At 40.6% G+C, this 18,127-nt stretch overlaps 1 protein-coding gene across 1 annotated transcript in view; it reads left to right on the forward strand.

Annotated features, from left to right (window-relative positions):
- Positions 1 to 18,127, forward strand: part of Ptpn9 (protein tyrosine phosphatase non-receptor type 9) — a 100,689-nt gene continuing 82,562 nt past the window's right edge. The window contains 1 exon segment of the mRNA XM_047541573.1: positions 1 to 772. Coding sequence (XP_047397529.1) covers positions 710 to 772 — 63 coding nt within the window. The 5' untranslated portion in view covers positions 1 to 709.

The following is an 18,127-nucleotide window of genomic DNA, read 5'->3' on the forward strand; positions in this document are numbered from 1 at the left end:
TGGCTCGGCCGGGCCCTCCTCGCCGCTTGTTTGTGAATGAGACGCTCAGTTTCTCAATGGAGCCGTGGGGGGCTCGGGCGGACGCGGCGCGGCCGCAGCGCTGGCCTTGAGCCGCGAGGGGGGCGCGTTTCCCTCGCTCCCGCCTCCTTCCCCTCCCTCTCGCTGCCGCGGCTTTTGAGGAACCGGGCTGAGAGGCCGCTGCGCAGGTCGCAGGGCCCGCATCCCAGAGGACGCCCTGACTGGGCGGCCTCGAGGCGCCGGCACGTTCTGGAGGAGCTGGAGCGCCGCGGAGAAGCAGTTTGCAGAACAGGCCGGCGGCCTTCGGGAAATTTCCGCCGCGATCCTTCGCGCTCGGCTTTAAAAGTTGTCGATGACATATTTCATTTTTTAATGCCAGGCGGCTATTAGCTCCTCGCCTGCACTCCCCTTCCCCCCGCCCAGGAGAGGAGGGGTAGTGTGAGGAAAGAGCAAAGAAATAAAAGAGGATTTCCTCCCAGAAGAGAGCGACAGTCGGAGAGCTTTTTCTTAAGGGAGCAGAGGCTGCGTTTGCAGCCGCCGCGGGCGCCGGGCCGCGCCGGCCCCACCATGCGTGAACCGGCTTCGGGCTGCTGAGGCTCCGGGACGCGGAAGCGGAGGTCGAGCGCGCGGGGCTCTCCTGCTCCCGGTCCGCTCCTGTCCGTGGGGCGGCGGCGGCGGCGGCGGCGGCGGAATGGAGCCTGCGACCGCGCCCCGGCCCGACATGGCGCCGGAGCTGACCCCGGAGGAGGAGCAGGTAAGCGGGTCCGCGGCCGCAGCGGTGGGTGTGTCCGAGCCCCCGAGGCCTAGGTTGGCGTTGCCTCCCGAGGCCGCGCTCTCCGCCGCCCAGGGCCAGCTGTGCCCTGCTCCCACGCGGGGCCTGCGAGCTGGCCTCCCCCACAGGCGACCGCGCCCGGGGCGGTCATTCCTCAAACCCCGGGCGCATTGGACTCCCTGCGCCTGCTCCTTGCCTCTTCTGTCCTGAGGTTTCTGTAGCTCGTATAGCACCCCCCCCCCCCCATTCTGATGGTAATTGAAGTTCCCCGAACTGGGAGGCCCGCATGTTTGCAGAACACCTATCTGCCCCTGGTCCTTCTGTCCTCTTTAAATGTTTTGCTTCTTTACCGTGAGGGTTTGGTTCTTCAGGGCAGGAAAAGTCCATTTTTCGGGGTAGGGTTTTCATGGACTTGACTCCTTTTCCCAACAAGAGGGGTGATGACACTGGGTATATAGGTGCCCCAGATTTTCAGATGAGCCCTCAGGAGGCTCAGAGGACCATGGCAGGCCTATTTGGATAGATTCTGAAAGATGCAGCCCGTTTCAGGCTCCCAAAGTCCCTGGTCTTGACCTCCTATTCTGCTCTCCTAGCCTGGGCGCATCCCCTCGCCCCCTCTTCCCTACCCCCACCTCAGCTGACTGTCTTCACCTTTCTAAAGCTTACATTGAGCTCCATTGTCCCTTAAAGCTTATGACCTTCAGTTCTCAGAAGGAAGTGGTTTGCGGTATCGTTTGGGGGCTTGGGTATGGGAAGAGCCCAGCGGGCCACCCCTCCCCCATTCCATCTTAGGAGTGGTCCAAGTCTCCAAAGGAAAATGGAAAGTCTTCTAGCTGAGATTGGGGAAACCCCAAAGGGTTTCGCTGTCCCTTGGCATTGCTCATGCCCAGACTTAGCTGTGCGCAAATATAACCATAGTCTGGTTCTATATTAAAAAAAAAAGAAGAATAAAATAAATGAAAAAAGGTGATCCATGCTGGTAACTCATTTCAAGGTCTCCAGCCTTTGTTCCCAAGGCCCACATATGCTAGCATAGTCTGTAGTGTGAAGACGATTTGGTTTTACCAAATTAATATCGTTAATGGGCTATTCAAGACCTGATTTTTAAAAAGTCCTTGACGTTTCTCCTCCTTCATGGAGATGACGTTTTTCATATTTGACCTCAGACTATGGTCTTGCCTTTTGATGTCTTGAGATAAAATCAGCATTGGAGGAAAATAAATTTTTATTTTCTACAAGCAGTGGTAACCTTCTGGTAACTGCAGTTTGGGTGTTGCTAAAATGCTAGTCAGGCCCTAGTAGAAGCAGGTGACCCAAGCCTATCCTGCCAGAATTAGGGAAATACTAAAAACTGGGGGAAGTACTAAAGTATAATGGTGTTAGGTTGATTTTTAAAGGGGCAAATCTCCTTTCATTTTATTTTCAGTCAGATTTGAAATTTCTAAAGACTTAAGACATCAGGCCTACTATGGTGGCCCACATCTACAATCCCAGCTACTTGGGAGACTGAGGCAGGAGGATCACAAGTTCTAAGTTCATGCAATTTAGACTGTCTCAAAATAAAAAGAAATGGAGATGTAGCTCAGTGGGAGAGCAGTACCCATTACCATTAAAAAAGCAATCCCCAGTACCATTAAAAAAAGAAAGACTTTCAGTATTCTATGAAAGTTGTATTAGATGGCAAATTAAAAAATTAAATCTGAGGAAAGTAAATATTAAATTTTTTTTTTTAATTATATCTTTTTTTTTTCCTTCCTCAAAATGCCAGATTTTCTACAGGTATTTCAAAATATTGAAACAGACATAAAAGCATTGTTCTAATTATGATATACTGAAATTCCCATATTTTAGTTTAATATTTCATAAGAGTACTCTTGTTTTCATTTGGTACTGTGGATTGAACCCAGGAGTGCTTTCCCACTGAGCCACACCCCTTTTTATTTTTTTATCTTAGAACAGGGTCTCACTAAGTTGTTTAGGGCCTTACTAAGTACTGAGAACTTGTGTTCCTCCTGCCTCAGCCTCCAAGTCACTAGGATTACAGGTGTGTGCCAGCATGCCCAGCAAGAGTAGTACTCTCTAAGTATTAGTTTTATTAAAAAAATATTTATGGGGGCTGGGGTTGTGACTCAGTGGCAGAGTGCTTGCTTAGCTCGTGTGAGGCACTGGGTTGGATTCTCACACCGCATATAAATAAATAAATGTCCTTTGCCAATTAAAAAATATTTTTAAAATATTTAAACAGCAGTAAGTGCATGTCAGCACTTCTCAAAAGAATTGTTATCTGAAATCACACATTCATTCCATAATCCTGCCCTTTTGCTCAAACCAACTGGAGAACTCATTTGGGGTTGATTTCAAAGCTTGTGTGGCAGAATCTGAAATATTTTAGTGTTGGAAAATTTTTGTACTTTTGAGAGTCCATTTTGAAATGTTAAAAAAAATTTGGAACCCTATTTCATAAGCAAATAGGGAATTGCACTGGATTAACACATTTTCAGGCAAAAGGAAAAGTGCCCTTCTAGGGTATGTGAACTGCATTTCAGATGTTTCTGGAACAGTTCCCTCCTGAATGTTGTCTCTTTATAGTTGTGCCAATCAGAAACCCAGACATCTCTTGGACATTGTTATCCCTCAGTCTCTATATATAGTGTTCCTCAGATTTTTCTGTCTCTTTAAAAAATATTTTTAGTTGTAGATGAATACAATACCTTTATTTTATTTATTTATATGTGGTGCTGGGGATTGAACCCAGTGCCTCACACATGCTATGCAGGCATTCTACTGCTGAGCCATAACCCCAGTCCTCTGTCTCTTGAATTCATCAATTTCCACCACCACAACCACCACCACCCACCTAGTCCAAATTACTGTTTCTATCCTGATTGGAATTTTGTTTCTTATGTGATCCATTTGTATTTCAGAAGCCAAAGTCAGATTGCAAATCTGATTGCGTCTTCCCCTCAGCCTGCCCGCCTGCCCATAATAAAATAAGCATTTCCAAAATCCATTGTGATGCTGGGGATTAGACCAGGGCCTCATGTATAGTAGGCATACGTTACCACTGAAACACTCCAAGCCCCTCCTTTATGGGTTTTCATTGCTCTTGGATCTTGTGCAGCCTGCAGCCTTGCTAATTCTCACACTTCATCTCTACTCCAGGCACAGTGCATTATTCTTGCCATGTTCCATCTGTTATGGGACCTTTTTTTGAGGGGGGCGGGTACCAGTGATTGAACCCAGTGGTGCTTAACCATTGAGCCACATCCCCAGCCCTTTTTTATTTTTTATTTTGAGACAGAGTCTTGCTTAGTTGCTGAGGTTGACTTTAAATTTGTGATCCTCCTGCTGCAACCTCCCTGCCTCAGCCGGGGTTACAAACCCACCACTTTGCCTGGCAGTTAAGGGTCTATACAAGCTGCCTTCTTGTGTCTGGAAACACCTCTATTGTGAATTCCTTCCTTATCCCATTGCTCTCAGCTTTTACTTTCTTACAGAATCTTGATTTTTTGTTGTTGTTGTTGTTGTTGTTACTGCAGGTTAAACCCAGGGGCGCTTTACCACTGAGCCACATCCCAGTCCTTTTTATTTTAAGACAGAGTCTTGCCAACTTGTGTGGGCTGTCCTTGAACTTGCTATCCATCTGCCTCAATCTCTTGAGTTGCTGGAATTACAGGCATGTCCCATGGTTCCCAACTTTACCTTGATCTTGATCTCAATTAGGTTAGGTCCCTGTTCCTGGCTCTCATTTACTTGTCCTTCAGATCATTTATCACAAGTTTGTACTTACTTGTGTGATTTCTTGACTATACACACCAGGAGGGTTGGTACTTTTTGCTTTTTTTCACCAGCATAGGCAGGTTGCTTATACATAATAACTGGCACTTACTGGACATTCTGGAGATATTTGTGGAATGAATAAAAGGGTAGTTCTGGTTTGTATACAGGCAGCAGCATCTCCTTTTAGAGTGGCTTATAAAAATAAGAACATTGCTGATTTTATTATTTATTTGTTTTGGTGGTACTGGGGATTGAACCCAGGGACTTTTGCTAGACAAATGCTCTATCACTGAGCTATATCCTCTCCCTTTTAAAATTTTGAGATAGGATCTGTTTAGTTCCCCAAGCTGACCTTGCATTTGTGATCTTTCTGTCTTAGGCTCCTGAGATACTATTCATTTTCATATGTATTTTTTCTTCTACATTATTAGGGATTAAACCCAGGGGCAGTTCAGTATTACTGAACTACACCCCCAGCTATTTTTTTATTTTGAGATAATGTCTCACTAAGTTGCCAGGGCTGTCCTTAAATTTGTGATCCTCTTGCCTCAGCTTCCTGAGTCTCTGGGATATTGGCATGTGCTACTGCATCTGACTTAATGTGTATTTCGATACACTTTTTGAAAGTCATTATTACTTATCCTGTTTCCTGTATATGCATATGTTGCTAAAAATCCTCATTCGTAATTTTGGTATTTCTTACCTTCATTTTTTTCAGTTCCTCCATAATTAGAGTCTCCAGTGGAACTTTTTTTTTTTTTTTTGAGGGGGGGTATTGAACTCGGGGGCACTGGACCACTGAGCCACATCCCCAGCCCTGTTTTGTATTTTATTTAGAGACAGGGTCTCACTGAGTTGCTTAGTGCCTTGCTTTTGCTGAGGTTGACTATGACCTTGTGATCCTCCTGCCTCAGCTTCCCTAGCCACTGGGATTATAGGCATTTGCCACTTCACCTGGCTGCCACAATTGGATTATAATAAAAAATATGATTTGCCTTTAAGGAGATTATATGTATAATGACAGAATAATAACAGTAACTTCCCTGAGCTCCTGCTTTAACTCAGGCTTTGTATTGGGCATTTCATGTACAATTAATCCTCCCACCAAGGTTGGAATTAAATGCCCTATTCTTTATTTTTTGGGGCGTGTGGGTACTGGAGATTTAACCCAGGGGTGCTTTACCACTGAGCCATATGCCCAACCCTTTTTTATTTTCTAAGTTACTTGGAGCCTCCCTAAATTGCTAAGGCTGACTTAGCTAAGGCTGACATGTGATTCTCCTGTCTCAGCCTCCAAGCCACTGGGATTACAGGCATGCATGTGCCTGACTTTCATTTTGCAAACAAGAAAATTCAAACTGAGAGAAGGAAAGCCCAACATCACATAGCTAGCAAGTGTGGACCCCTGATTTTCACCCAGGTCTGGATTATTCTACATACACTGCCAATGTTTCCTCTATCATATTACATTATTTTCCATGAAGCAATTAGCCTGTTTACTCAGTGCCTAAGTGGGTATATAATAGTTAATTTTGTGGATTTCGATATTGATGTATGTGTTTGGTTTCAGTAGTACTTCTTAAATGTGACTTAAAGGATGCAGAGGAAAAGATTTGGAAAATCTTTACTCAGAACCATATTGCTGGGGTTGGGTTTGTGGCTCAGTGGTAGAGTGCTTGCATAGCACATGTGAGGTTCTGGGTTCGACCCTCAGCACCACATAAATAAATAAAGGTATTGGGTCAATCTGCAACTAAAAAAACAACAACAAAAAACATTGCTAACAGAAACATACTTAAAACTCTGTGCAAGAAATTGTGGTGAAGCCAAGTGCAGTGATGCATACTTATAATTCCTCCAACTCAGGAGACTGAGTCAGGAGGATAGAAAGTAGGAGGCCAGGACTCCTACTCAGTGGTAACTTGTGTGCCTGGCACACATGGGGCCCTGGGTTTGATCCTCAGCACCACATAAAAATAAAATAAAGGTATTAAGTCCACTTACAACTTAAAAAAAAAAAGATAGGAAGCCAACCTCAGCAATTTAGTAAGATCCTCAGCAACTTCATGAGACCCCGTCTCAAAACAAAAAAATGGGGCTGGGGATGTAGCTCAGTGGTAGAGTGCCTCTGGGTCCCACTCCAGAACAAAAAAAAAAAAAAAAAAGTGATGAAATTACTCTTGGAAAATAATTTGTTCCTTAAGAAGAGTTGGCAGTTCCCCATTTTGAGGTGTGGCCACAATCACAATAAAATTTTATTTTCTTTGTAGCTTCTTTTTTTAATTTGGTACAAGAGAAGTAATTATTTTCGGAGACAATACAGAATGTTATCTTTCTAAACTAAAAAATCAGGTGCTTTTGTGTCACTAATACATTCCTTTTTGATATATTCATATGTATATGTAAAAGCCTTTCTTAATGGTCTAGCAGTTTGGCAATGTGAAGGATAATCTTTGCATATCACTACTAACCTTTATTCTCAATGCTGTTTTAGTTTTTGATATACTGGAGATTGAATCTGGGGCCTCCTGCATGCTAGGCAAGTGCTCTACCATTGAAGCTCATCTGTAGCCCATAACTTAGGTGACACTGTTTTTTAATTATATTTTAATTATATTTTTAATTATATTTTTGATTCTGGGGATGAAGCCCAGGGCCTTGTGCATAGTAGGCAAGTGATCTACCACTGAGTTATACCTCCAGTTCCTTTCTAAAGAGAATTCTTAGAGTTCATAGTGATTTAGAATTTATAGCATTGTAACAAGTAATAAGAAAATGAATGTAGAGACTTAGTCCAATGGTTACATATTAAATACTGACTAAAGTTAGTTACTGTTATATTATTTTTTTGGTGATACTGGGGATTGCGCTATACCCCTTGCCCCTCTCTTTCTCATCTCTCTCATCTCTGTCATCTCTCTCTCTCTCTCTCTCTATCTCTATCTGTCTGTCTATCTATCTATCATCTATTTTTGAGATGGGCTATATGGCCGGCACTTATCATCTATTTTGAGACAGGGTCTCCCTAAATTCTCCAGGCTGGCCTCAAACTTGAAATCCTCTCATCACTGGGAATATAGCGGCATGCTGTATAAATTAACATCTTTATAATGCAGTTTGACAAAGCAGTTTTAAAGCCATGCTGTGGTTTTACTTTTAGATATGAATATATTTATTTTGCAGTACTGGGGATTGAACCCAGGGGCACTTTACCAGTGAGTTACATCCTCAGCCCCACCTTTTTCCTCTTGCCTTAGTCTCCCAAATCGCTGGGATTACAAGTGTGCATGCACCCCTGTGCCCTACTAAATTAATATCTTTGTAGTGTAGTTTCGAAAAACAATTTTAATTCCATGTTGTGGATTTCATTTTGTTTGTGTATGTATTTATTTTGTAGTACTGGGGATTGAACGCTGGGGTGTTCTATCACTGAGATATATCCCCAGCCCTTTTTACTTTTTGAGACAGTCTTCCTAATTTATGGATTTGCACTACTGTACCTGACTGTGGTTTTTATTTTTATGATAGAATTTTTAAACTTAAAAACTTAACTGCTGTACAGTGTACTTCAGAGATTTGGTCACTTTCCCAAGGGCAGGGGTTTTGACTTGTTTCTTGTGGCCAAGAACTTCCCTTTTCCCAGTCTTACATGTCTTATGCTAAATGTCATCTGTCCCCTGGAAGTAACTATATGTCAAAGACCAAATGATTCATAATGTTAAATTGAGTCCTTCGAAGGATGGAAAGGAGCAGAGGGAAAGGTAAAGAATTCTCATTTTCATTACTGCTAGTAATTAATGATAATGTAATTGGCAATAGGTAAAATCACATTTGAATGTGAGAATTACTGGTAAAATTTCTGAGTATAGGTCTTAGACTTAGTAATTTTGTGTATAAGGAACCTGAAGGGTTTTTTTTCCTGGAACCTGACCTTCTAGAATTTATGAATTAAAAAGTAAAACAGACCCTCCTTGAGAATGGAGCTGAATTATTTTTAGGAGATAAAGTGAAGACACAGTGTGAATTTGAGTCTTATTTTCTGATTTGGATTATGTTGAGGTACTTCAACTTTGCTAAATAACAAACCCCATTTAATTAATGAATTGTGGTACTAGGGATTGAACCAGGGGAGCTGTCCCTCAAAGCTATATCCCTAGCCCTTTTTTATTTTTTGAGACAGGATCTTGCTCACTTGCTCAGACTGACCTTGAGTTTTCCATCCTCCTGCCTCAGTCTCTTAAATCCCTGGGATTATAGAAGTGCACCACTGCACCTGGTTTAAACCCTATTTTAGAGTAGAGTGGTCCATTGCGGTGCCAGGATTAGAAATCATAGCTTCTAACTTGGATTATCTGTTCACCTACAACCCTTAATGTAATTTTAGTCATTTTATTTCCAGCCCTTTCTGTTCTTTTCCATCTTACTTTGCTATCTCAGATAATTGTGGGTACTTCCTTTCTCTGAATCAATTATTGTAACAGTTTAGACTGTATTTCTCAGTGTTGGAGAATCTAGAATCAGCAATTTATTTTTATTTATTTTTTTTGGGTAGTACTGGGAATTGAACCCAGGAATACTCTATCACTGGGCTATATCCCAGTCCTTTTTAAAATTTTTTATTTTTTTGAGACAAGGTCTTCCTAAATTGCCGAGACTGGCCTTGAATTTAGACTCCTCCTGAATCAGCTTCACAGGTCTCTGGAATTATAAGCATGTGTACCACACCTGGCTAGCACTTTCAGATTTGATTTTGAAGAAACTTCCTAACCTAATCGGTGGGCTGGGGCATAGCTTAGTGGCATAGCTCTTGCCTAGCTAGCCTGAGTGAGACTTTAGGTTCCAGCACTGTAAAAAGAAAAAAGGAAAAAAAAAAAAACAAACATAAGATTTTTTTGGGGGGAGTTGGGGGTGAGTACTGGTGAGAACCCAGCCACTAGATTTTTTTTTTTTTTTTGGGGGGGGGGTACTGAGCTATCTCCCTAGCCCTAGATTTTTGTTTAATTAAAATTTTTATTGGGCTGGGGCATGATCGAGTGGCAGAGCGCTTGTGTAGCATGTGTGAGGCCCTGTGTTCCATCCTTATCACCACATATAAATAAATAAAATTTTAAAAAGATCCATTGACAACTAGAAAAAAATATTTAAGACAATTTTTTTTTTTATTGTACTTGCCTTGCATACACAAGACCCTGGGTTCGATCCCCAGTACCACACACACACACACACACAAATTATTGATGCATTATAATTATTCATGATAATAGGATTTTTTGTGACATATTTGTATATGCACATATTTTGGTAATTTTTGTACCCTAGTACCTTCCTTTTCCCTCACTTTCTCCCTCCCCTTGGTCTCCTTCTACTTTACTGGTTTCTCTTCTAATTTCATGAGATCACTCTTGTTTTCCTTTTTTCTTTATCTTCCACATGAGCATTAGAATCTTATGTGGTGATAGGGGCCAGAGATGGGAGGCTAAGGCTGAGAAGCTCCATAACCCATGGGAAGCATTATTTGTTTGGCATGAATTGGTTATTTCCTTTATTTTTTTGAATTGATTATTTCCTCTGTCCAGATTATAAAATTATGAGACCCAAACAATAGATATGAGGTGACTTTCTTTAGTTTCTGTAATATATACCAGTTTCCTTTGAAATATTAAGCCCATTCAAAACATAAACATACAGTTCTTTTTCAGGTTCAGGGGCTGGGGGTGTATCTCAGTGGTAGAATGTATGCTTAGCATGAATGAGGACTTGGATTTGATCTGCAAAACAGACAAAAAAAGGGTAAGATTATGGAATTACTCTGAAACAAGAATTAATTCCCAGAACTGATGGGAATAGGCAAACTGATAGGTTCTAGGCAAAGCATTCTACCATTGAGCCTGATGGGCAGGTTCTAAAGAGCTTCCGCTGTGACTTTAGGACTAATGTGTGTGGGAACATTAATCTGTTAATTACTTGTTCCTTGCTTAAACATCTAGCTAATCTATTTTTTTTCCCTCCTCCTCCCTGTATTTGGGGATTGAACCTAGTGGTTCTCTACCACTGAGCTACATCCCCAGCCCTTTTTTAAAAAATTATCTTTTATTTTGAGACAGTGTTAACCTCGAACTTGTGATCCTCCTGCCTCAGCCTCCTAAATTGCCTGGGATTGTAGGCATATACCACTTGGCCCTCAGACCTGGTCCCTTTTTCAAACAAAGAAATTTACAAGTGAAACCTAGGCCTTTTGGTATGTGATGGCCATGAGTCTTAAGTAGACTTCAGGAATCTCCAGCTACCTCTGTAGCTGGAGGCATTTAATTAAATCTGTCTTTTCTTCTTTCCTTAAGGAGCTTTTATTAGGTCTGCTTAAATTAAATAAAATCCTCATAGTTACAATATTTTTAATAAATAATAATAGATATAGTATTCTTGCTCTATTCTACAGGAAACATTTTTTGTTTTCAAATAAGGGAAAAAAATAATCTAGGCTTTGTAGCATTGAAATAAAAGATTTCAGGATAGCCTAGGGATTCTAACAGTCATTGGACTTATTGGTATAGTGCTTTCCTGGTATGTGGAAGGCTATGGGGTTTGATCTTTAGAGATAAAAAAAAAGAAAAAGAAACAAAAAAGAATTCTGACAGTTATCATGTATGTAATGTACATAGAAGATAGTAATGAGGCTACCTGTAGCTCATTTTATTCTGCTAATACTTTTTGCACCATCCAATGATTCATTATTTTCTTTCTTTTTAGAGATAGTTTAGGGTACAAGTTATCTTTAAGCACATTGGTGTCCGTGGTGTTCCTTTAGCTTCTTTTGCTGCTGTTTCTTTTCAGAGAAAGCATTTATTTATTTATTTATTCATTCACTTATTTATTTATGTCATCTTGGGGATTGAACTCAGGACTTTGTGCATGCTAAGGAAGTGCTCTGCCCTGAGCTAAGACCCCAGACCCAGATAAGACTTGAAAAGGTCAGTTGATGATCTAGTTTGTATCATCTTCCATATCTTATTTAAACAGCCTTTGTGGGGGAAAAATTCTTATCCTATTATTTATCTCAGTGGTTCCCAACTAGAGATACCTTTGGTTATCTCCCCTGGGGAGGGGTTGGTGGGGGTGTGTGTGCAACTGGTATCTAGTGGGTAGAAGTCAGGAATGCTGTTAAATTTCCTTCAAAGCTATGTGACAGTTCCCACCAACAAAGAATTGTGGCTTAAAATATTAGTAGTGTCAAGGTTCAGAAACCATGATTTATCCCTGAAGAATTTTGTAGTTAGGAGCAGTTCCTACTTTTTTAGCTGGGTATGGTGGTGCATGCCTGTAATCCCAGTGACTCAGGAAACTGAGACAGAAGGATTGCAAATTCAAGGCTCGCCTCAGCACTTTAGTGAGGCCCTAAGCAACTTAATGTAATCCCGTCTTAAATAAAAAAACAAAAAAAAGCACTGAGGATGTAGTCAGTGGTAAAATTCCTACTTTAAAGCTAAAGATGGTTCTTTGCTTAACATATTTAGTATTTATACAAATATTTATCTGCAGGGCTGGGGATGAGGCTTAGTGGTAGAATGCTTGCTAAACTCTGGATCCCCAGAACCACAAAATAAAATAAAAACAGCTGGGTGCAGTGATAAAGGCCCGTAATCCCAGCTGCTGGTGCTGTTGCGGGGAGCTGAGGTAGGAGGATCTAGGTTCATAGCCAATTGGGGCAAATTAGTGAAACCCTGTCTTAAAAAATATAAAGGGCTGGGGACATGGCTCAGTGGTAGAGCACTTGCCTAGCATGTGGGAGGCCTTGGTGTTCTGTACCTAGTACTTGGGGGGGGGGAAATGTGTCCCCAAATACTGGTTTCAGGTATTCATATCACATACTGAAAAACTCTAAAGGGGTGCTTAACCCCTGAGCAACACCCCTAGTACTTTTATTTTAAAACAGGGTCTTCCTAAGTTGTGTAGGACCTCGATAAATTGCTCCAACTGGCTTTGAACTTGCAATCTTCCTGCCTCAGTCTTCTGAGTTGCTGAGATTATAGGTGTGTGCTGCTGTGACTGACTTTTCCTTTTTGTGGTACTAGGGATCAAACCTATGGGTGCTGTACCACTAAACCACACCCTCAGTCCTTTTTTAATTTTTTATGTTGAGACAGGGCCTTGCTAAATTGATCAGTCTGGTCTCAAACTTGGAATCCTCCTGTCTCCTGAGTTGCTGGAATTACAGGCATGTGCTATGAAATCTGACTTTAGGCTTCATATTGATATTTGGCTGTACCTTGCAGGATGTAAGAAGTCCTGCTCTTTTTTTTTTTTTTGTATGAGGGATTGAACCCAGGGTTGCTTTACCACTGAACTATATCCCCAGCCCTTTTAATTTTTTATTTTAAGACTAGGTCTCACTAAGTTTAGTTACCCAGGCTGTCTTGAACTTGTGATTCTCCTTCCTCAGCCTCCTCAGTAGTTGGGATTACAAGTTTGCCAAGGCTTACTCTTTGCCTTTATAAAAACAGTTGGGCTGGTGGCAGTGGCACACACTTGTAATCCCAGTGGTTTGGAAGGCTGAGGCAGGAGGATCACAAGTTCAAAGCCAGCCTCAGCAGCTTAGTGAGGCTGTAAGAAACTAAACAAGACCCTGTCTCAAAATGGAAAAATAAAAAGGGATGGCAGTGTGACTCAGTAGTTAAGCTACCCTGGATCCAATCCCTGGTACCAAAAACAAACTAAAACAAACCAGTTGGGCTGGTGGGGTAGCTCAGTGGTAGAGCATAGAGCATATTTTTAGCATCCTTGAGGGGGTGGGTTTGATCCCAAGCACCACAAAAACAAAAATACACACTAAAACTACCAGTCTTTACTCTATATTTCTATATGTAGAATCTTTCAAATATTATGGTTTAGCATAATGGGAAAATGTATGTGGTGTACTTATCTATCAATATCTGGGATGAGATTATTGCTTCTTACATTGTTTTTACTGCGTCTTCATTTAATCCAGAAGATTTTCAGTTCTTGTCAAGTCTAAAAAGTTGAGTAAGCAAATACTTTCTGTAATTTCCAAAATGTTTTCTTAGAATCATAAAGAAAGAGGATCCTGAGAGAGACTTAATACCTTGAACATGATTACAATAAAAGTTTTATTTGGAAATGTCCATTTGCCTCACTGAAACTATCTCTTCTATGTCTTGAAAAATCCCCCAAATGAAGAGAAAATGGTGTATTTGACTAGGTTGGAGACGTAAAAGTGATGTAGATAGCAAGATTAAAATGTATAGGATTAACTGGGCACTGTGGTGCATGCCTGTAATTCCAGTGACTTCAGGAGGCTGAGTCATAGATTGCAAGTTCAAGGCCAGCCTGGGCAATTTACCAAGCCCCTGTCTCAAAATAAAAAAAAGGGGTCTGGTGGGGTATGGCTCAGAGGTAGAGCTCCCATAGATTTACTAGCACTACCATTAAAAAAAACAAAAAACAAAACAAAACAGGATTTTCCAGTATACTTTTGTTTTCAAAAATTAAAACTTTCTAACTGGATGTGGCACATATCTGTAATCCCTGCAACCCAGGAAGCTAAGGCAGGGAGATTGCAAGTTTGAGGCCAACTCAGCAAATTAATAAGACCCTGTCTCAAAATTTTATAAGAAAAGCTGGACATGGTGGTGCATGCCTAAAATTCTAGCCTCTTGGAGGTTGAGGCAGCAGCATCACAAGTTTGAGGCTGGCTTCAGCAATTTAGCGAGACCCTGTCTCAAAAAAAAAAGACAACTAGGTATGTAGCTCAGTGTTAAAGTGCACCTGGATTTTCCCAGTACTAAAAAAATTTAAAAAGATTTTTTTTTTTTTAAAGTTGGGGACTAGTAGGGATGTAGTTCAGTGACAGAGCATCTCTAGGTTCAATTGCCATTATCAAAACAAAAGAATAAAAAAGTAAACCTCTCTACATTAGAATTCTAAATGTTTTAGAAAAACCATTTGATATTTCTGGGACTGAAATACCAGAAAAAGGTTTGTTATTGGGTAAAACTCAGTATTATTATGGAATTAAGTTATCAGAGATATTTTTAAAAATTGAAGAGCTAGGGATATAGCTCAGTGGTAGAGCACTTGCCTTACATGTGCAAGGTCCTGGGGTCAATTTCCAGTACCACCCAAAGCATCATATTCTTTCAAGTTTGAAAATACTAACCTTGGATATGATTTTGCAAGAAAATTAGAATCATCTGGAAACTTGGGTTTTAAATGAAACTGCTAAACTGTCTGAACTTGGAAACTTTCCAGAACTTCCCACATTAAAACTTGTGAAAATAATCATGACTAAGCACTACCTACTAGAATGGCTATCATTAAAAACAAAAACAAACCAAAATGGAAAACACTAAGTTGTTGGTATTGGTGGGAATGTAAAATGGGGCCTCTTCTATGGAAATCAAGTTTGGTGGTTTCTTAAAAGATTAACCATCAAGCTATGAAATGACCTAGAAATCACATTCTAAATACATACCCAAATGAATTGAAGGCAGGGCCTGTAAGAGATACTTATATCCTAGCATTATAATCAGAAGCCAAGAAGTGGAAGCAACCCAAGTGTTCATCAGCTGATGAACAGATAGACAAAATGTGGTATGCACACAATGAAATATTATTCAGCTTTAAAAAGAAATTAAATTTTGATATATGTACACTATGGATGAACCTTGAAAACTGGTTAGTGAAATAAGCCAGGCGCAGGAGACAAGTGTTCCATGATTCCACTTTTATGAGGATCTATAGTAGAAAAATTCATATGAACAGAAAGAAGAAAGCCAGGGGCTGGGGGAAGATGTTAAGGGAGGGTTATTGTTTAATGGGAGTAGAATTTTTGTTGGCGATGATGCAGAGTTTTGGGTATAGATAATGGTAATGGTTACAAGACAGCGTGAATGTTTTTAATGCTATTGAATTGTACACTTATAAGTAGTAAAAATGATAAATATTGTTATGTAGATTTTACCACAATTTAAAAAATGGCTGAATGCTGTGTTAAGTGCTTTATAGGTCTTAATTCATTTAGTGAGTAATGAGGCTAATGAACCAAAGGAAAGGAAAGCAGAGTATTACTTCAACTTGTATAGCTGCTAAGTGCCCTTGAGCTTAGACTCTTTTGTAAGATGCATTTTCTTGGTAACAGAATGTATCCTATATTAATAACTTGTTAGTATGTGAATCATCATGTTTTAATCACCTGAATCTCTCTTGTGAGATCCAGTTAAATTGTACTCTGTGGGAGAATAGAGTTTTCTTAGTAGGACATATCACTGCATGTTGTGATGCATATGGATCCATACGTGTAGCATCTTCCCTCTCTTCCAGTAGAGTTCTGGGAATGACTTGAGATACTGTGGATCTAGAGGAGCGGTTCTCAAATTATGGACCCTAGAGCAACAGCAGTATCCCTTGGGAGCTTGTTGACACTGTGTATTTTCAAGTCTTGAATCAGAAACTCTGGAAGTGGGATCTAGTAATCTGTATTTTAACCAACCTCCAAATGCACACTTAAAGTTTGAGAACTTGCTGGGCCCGGTGGCGCATACCTGTAATCCCAGTGATGGGGGTGGGGGGGCTTGGGGGGGACTGAAAGAGGAGAATTGCAAGTTCAAGGCCAGCCTCAGCAATTTATTGAGGTCCCAGGCTATTTAGTGAGATCCTGTCTCAAAATCAGAAACAAAAAGGGCTGGGTATATGTGGCTCAGTGGTAAAGTCCCCCTGGGTTAAATCTCCAGTGGGCCCCCCCCAAAAAAAAAAAAAAAAAAAGTTTGAAAACTAGTGATCCAGAAAATCCTAGGGCACTGTTGTTGGCCAAAGAATCATTCAGAAGTGCGTTTAGACATTTAGGCCCACTTCAGCAAAGGAAGTTCAGGATATTGGTTCTGGAACTTGGTATAACCTAGTCTGATCTGGATAAAATCAGTCCAATCTCTAGGAAACATTTTGTTCAGAAGTGTACAGTCCCTGGGAAAGAAACAGTAAGGTAAAGTTTTCAAAGACTAGCATTTGTCATGATTTCTCTTATCCATCCAGAGAAAGAGTAGCGTCATTATCCACTTGAGAAATAGAAATGGAACCAGGATGTACATGGTTGAAAAGAAGACATTGAGACACCTGATTTTCACTGCAGGTAGTGTTCCCTGGAGACATGCTTTGCTTCCAAGTGTACTGAATGAAATAGACCCAGGTTGTTATTTTCAGCCAGGAAGACCTGCCAACTTTGACAAGGCTTTCCATGGGAAAGCTCATGTTACTCTAGTGTCATTTGCCTTGAGAATCTGTTCCTAGGAGTTATGGGATTTCACTACTGACCTGCCAAGGAGCTGAACCCAGTTCTAATTGGAATTGAAAATGGAGTACCTTAAATGTAATGTGTGAGAACATTTCAGATTGTTGGCAGCTTTTCCAAGCTTCATTCTTTGTAGGTTTGCAAATGGTCTTTTAGGTGATCACTTGGTATGACCTTGTGAGCATTGTAGGTTTGTTTATCTGTGGGCATTCTTGGATTTGGAAGTATTGATTGAGTGATTTTAAAATGACTGAGGTCTAAGATAAGCTTCTGAAATGATTTGCCTTGCCTAACTGCAGTCCTATGACCAGCTGTGTCTCTTTGAGGTCATAATAGAGCTGTGGTGCAAGGAGATGTTCAGGAATAGTTCTACTTTCTTGAGTATGTGACTCAGAATTAGGATTCAGTTACTTAGGGCATAGGGTTGGGGCTTAATCTCAGGAAGAAAGTATGGGGACAATTAGACTTGGTGTAGATTAGCAACAAGTCTTAATTTGCAGGCCACAAATAGATTAGCAGCAAGTTTGACATACTGGCTCTTAGAATGTTGGATTAGATGTCATCAAATCACTTCTGCAGAGCCATTTGAGACTTCAAGTTTATAGCAAAATTGAATTTGAGAGAGGTGCGTGTGTGTGTGTGTGTGTGTGTGTGTGTGTTTGTGTATCGTGTTAGGATGTATGAAGGTGAATTATGTTAATGGGAGATCAAGATGGAAGCACTCATCAAATAGGTTTAGTTGTGTGGAGTAGAGGGACTGTAAAACCAGGAAGAAGGGGCTAATTACTCTATTTTCAGAATTCTACCCATTCTGGTTTTATACTGGTCTGATTCTAATTTGCCAGTGACTCTTAGAAGTTTAGCACTCAAAACTGGGGATGTATATCAGTGGTAAAACATTTTCATAGCATGTGTAAGTCCCTTGGTTTGATCTGCAGCATCAAAAAACAAATATATAAAAATAGATTTTTTTTGCATTTATTCTTCTTAAATATCATTTTATTAGATGTAATGTGCACCACAATTATTAAACTTTATGTTCCAAGCCCTTTACAAATGCTATGTTTTCTTTCCTGCCACAAAAATTTTGTGGGGTATTATTCCTATTTTGTAGATGTGGATGTTAAGACTCAAGTTAATTTGCTTAGATTCTAAACAGTAAGTAAAGAACCTGGTATTCAAACCCTTGTCTGTCTGACTCCAAACTTGTTGCCATGGCTGGAGTGTAGCCCAGTGGTAGAATACTTGCTTGCCATCTG

This window comes from Sciurus carolinensis, chromosome 2 (genome assembly GCF_902686445.1).
Source record: "Sciurus carolinensis chromosome 2, mSciCar1.2, whole genome shotgun sequence".
Classification (NCBI taxonomy): Eukaryota; Metazoa; Chordata; class Mammalia; order Rodentia; family Sciuridae; genus Sciurus; species Sciurus carolinensis.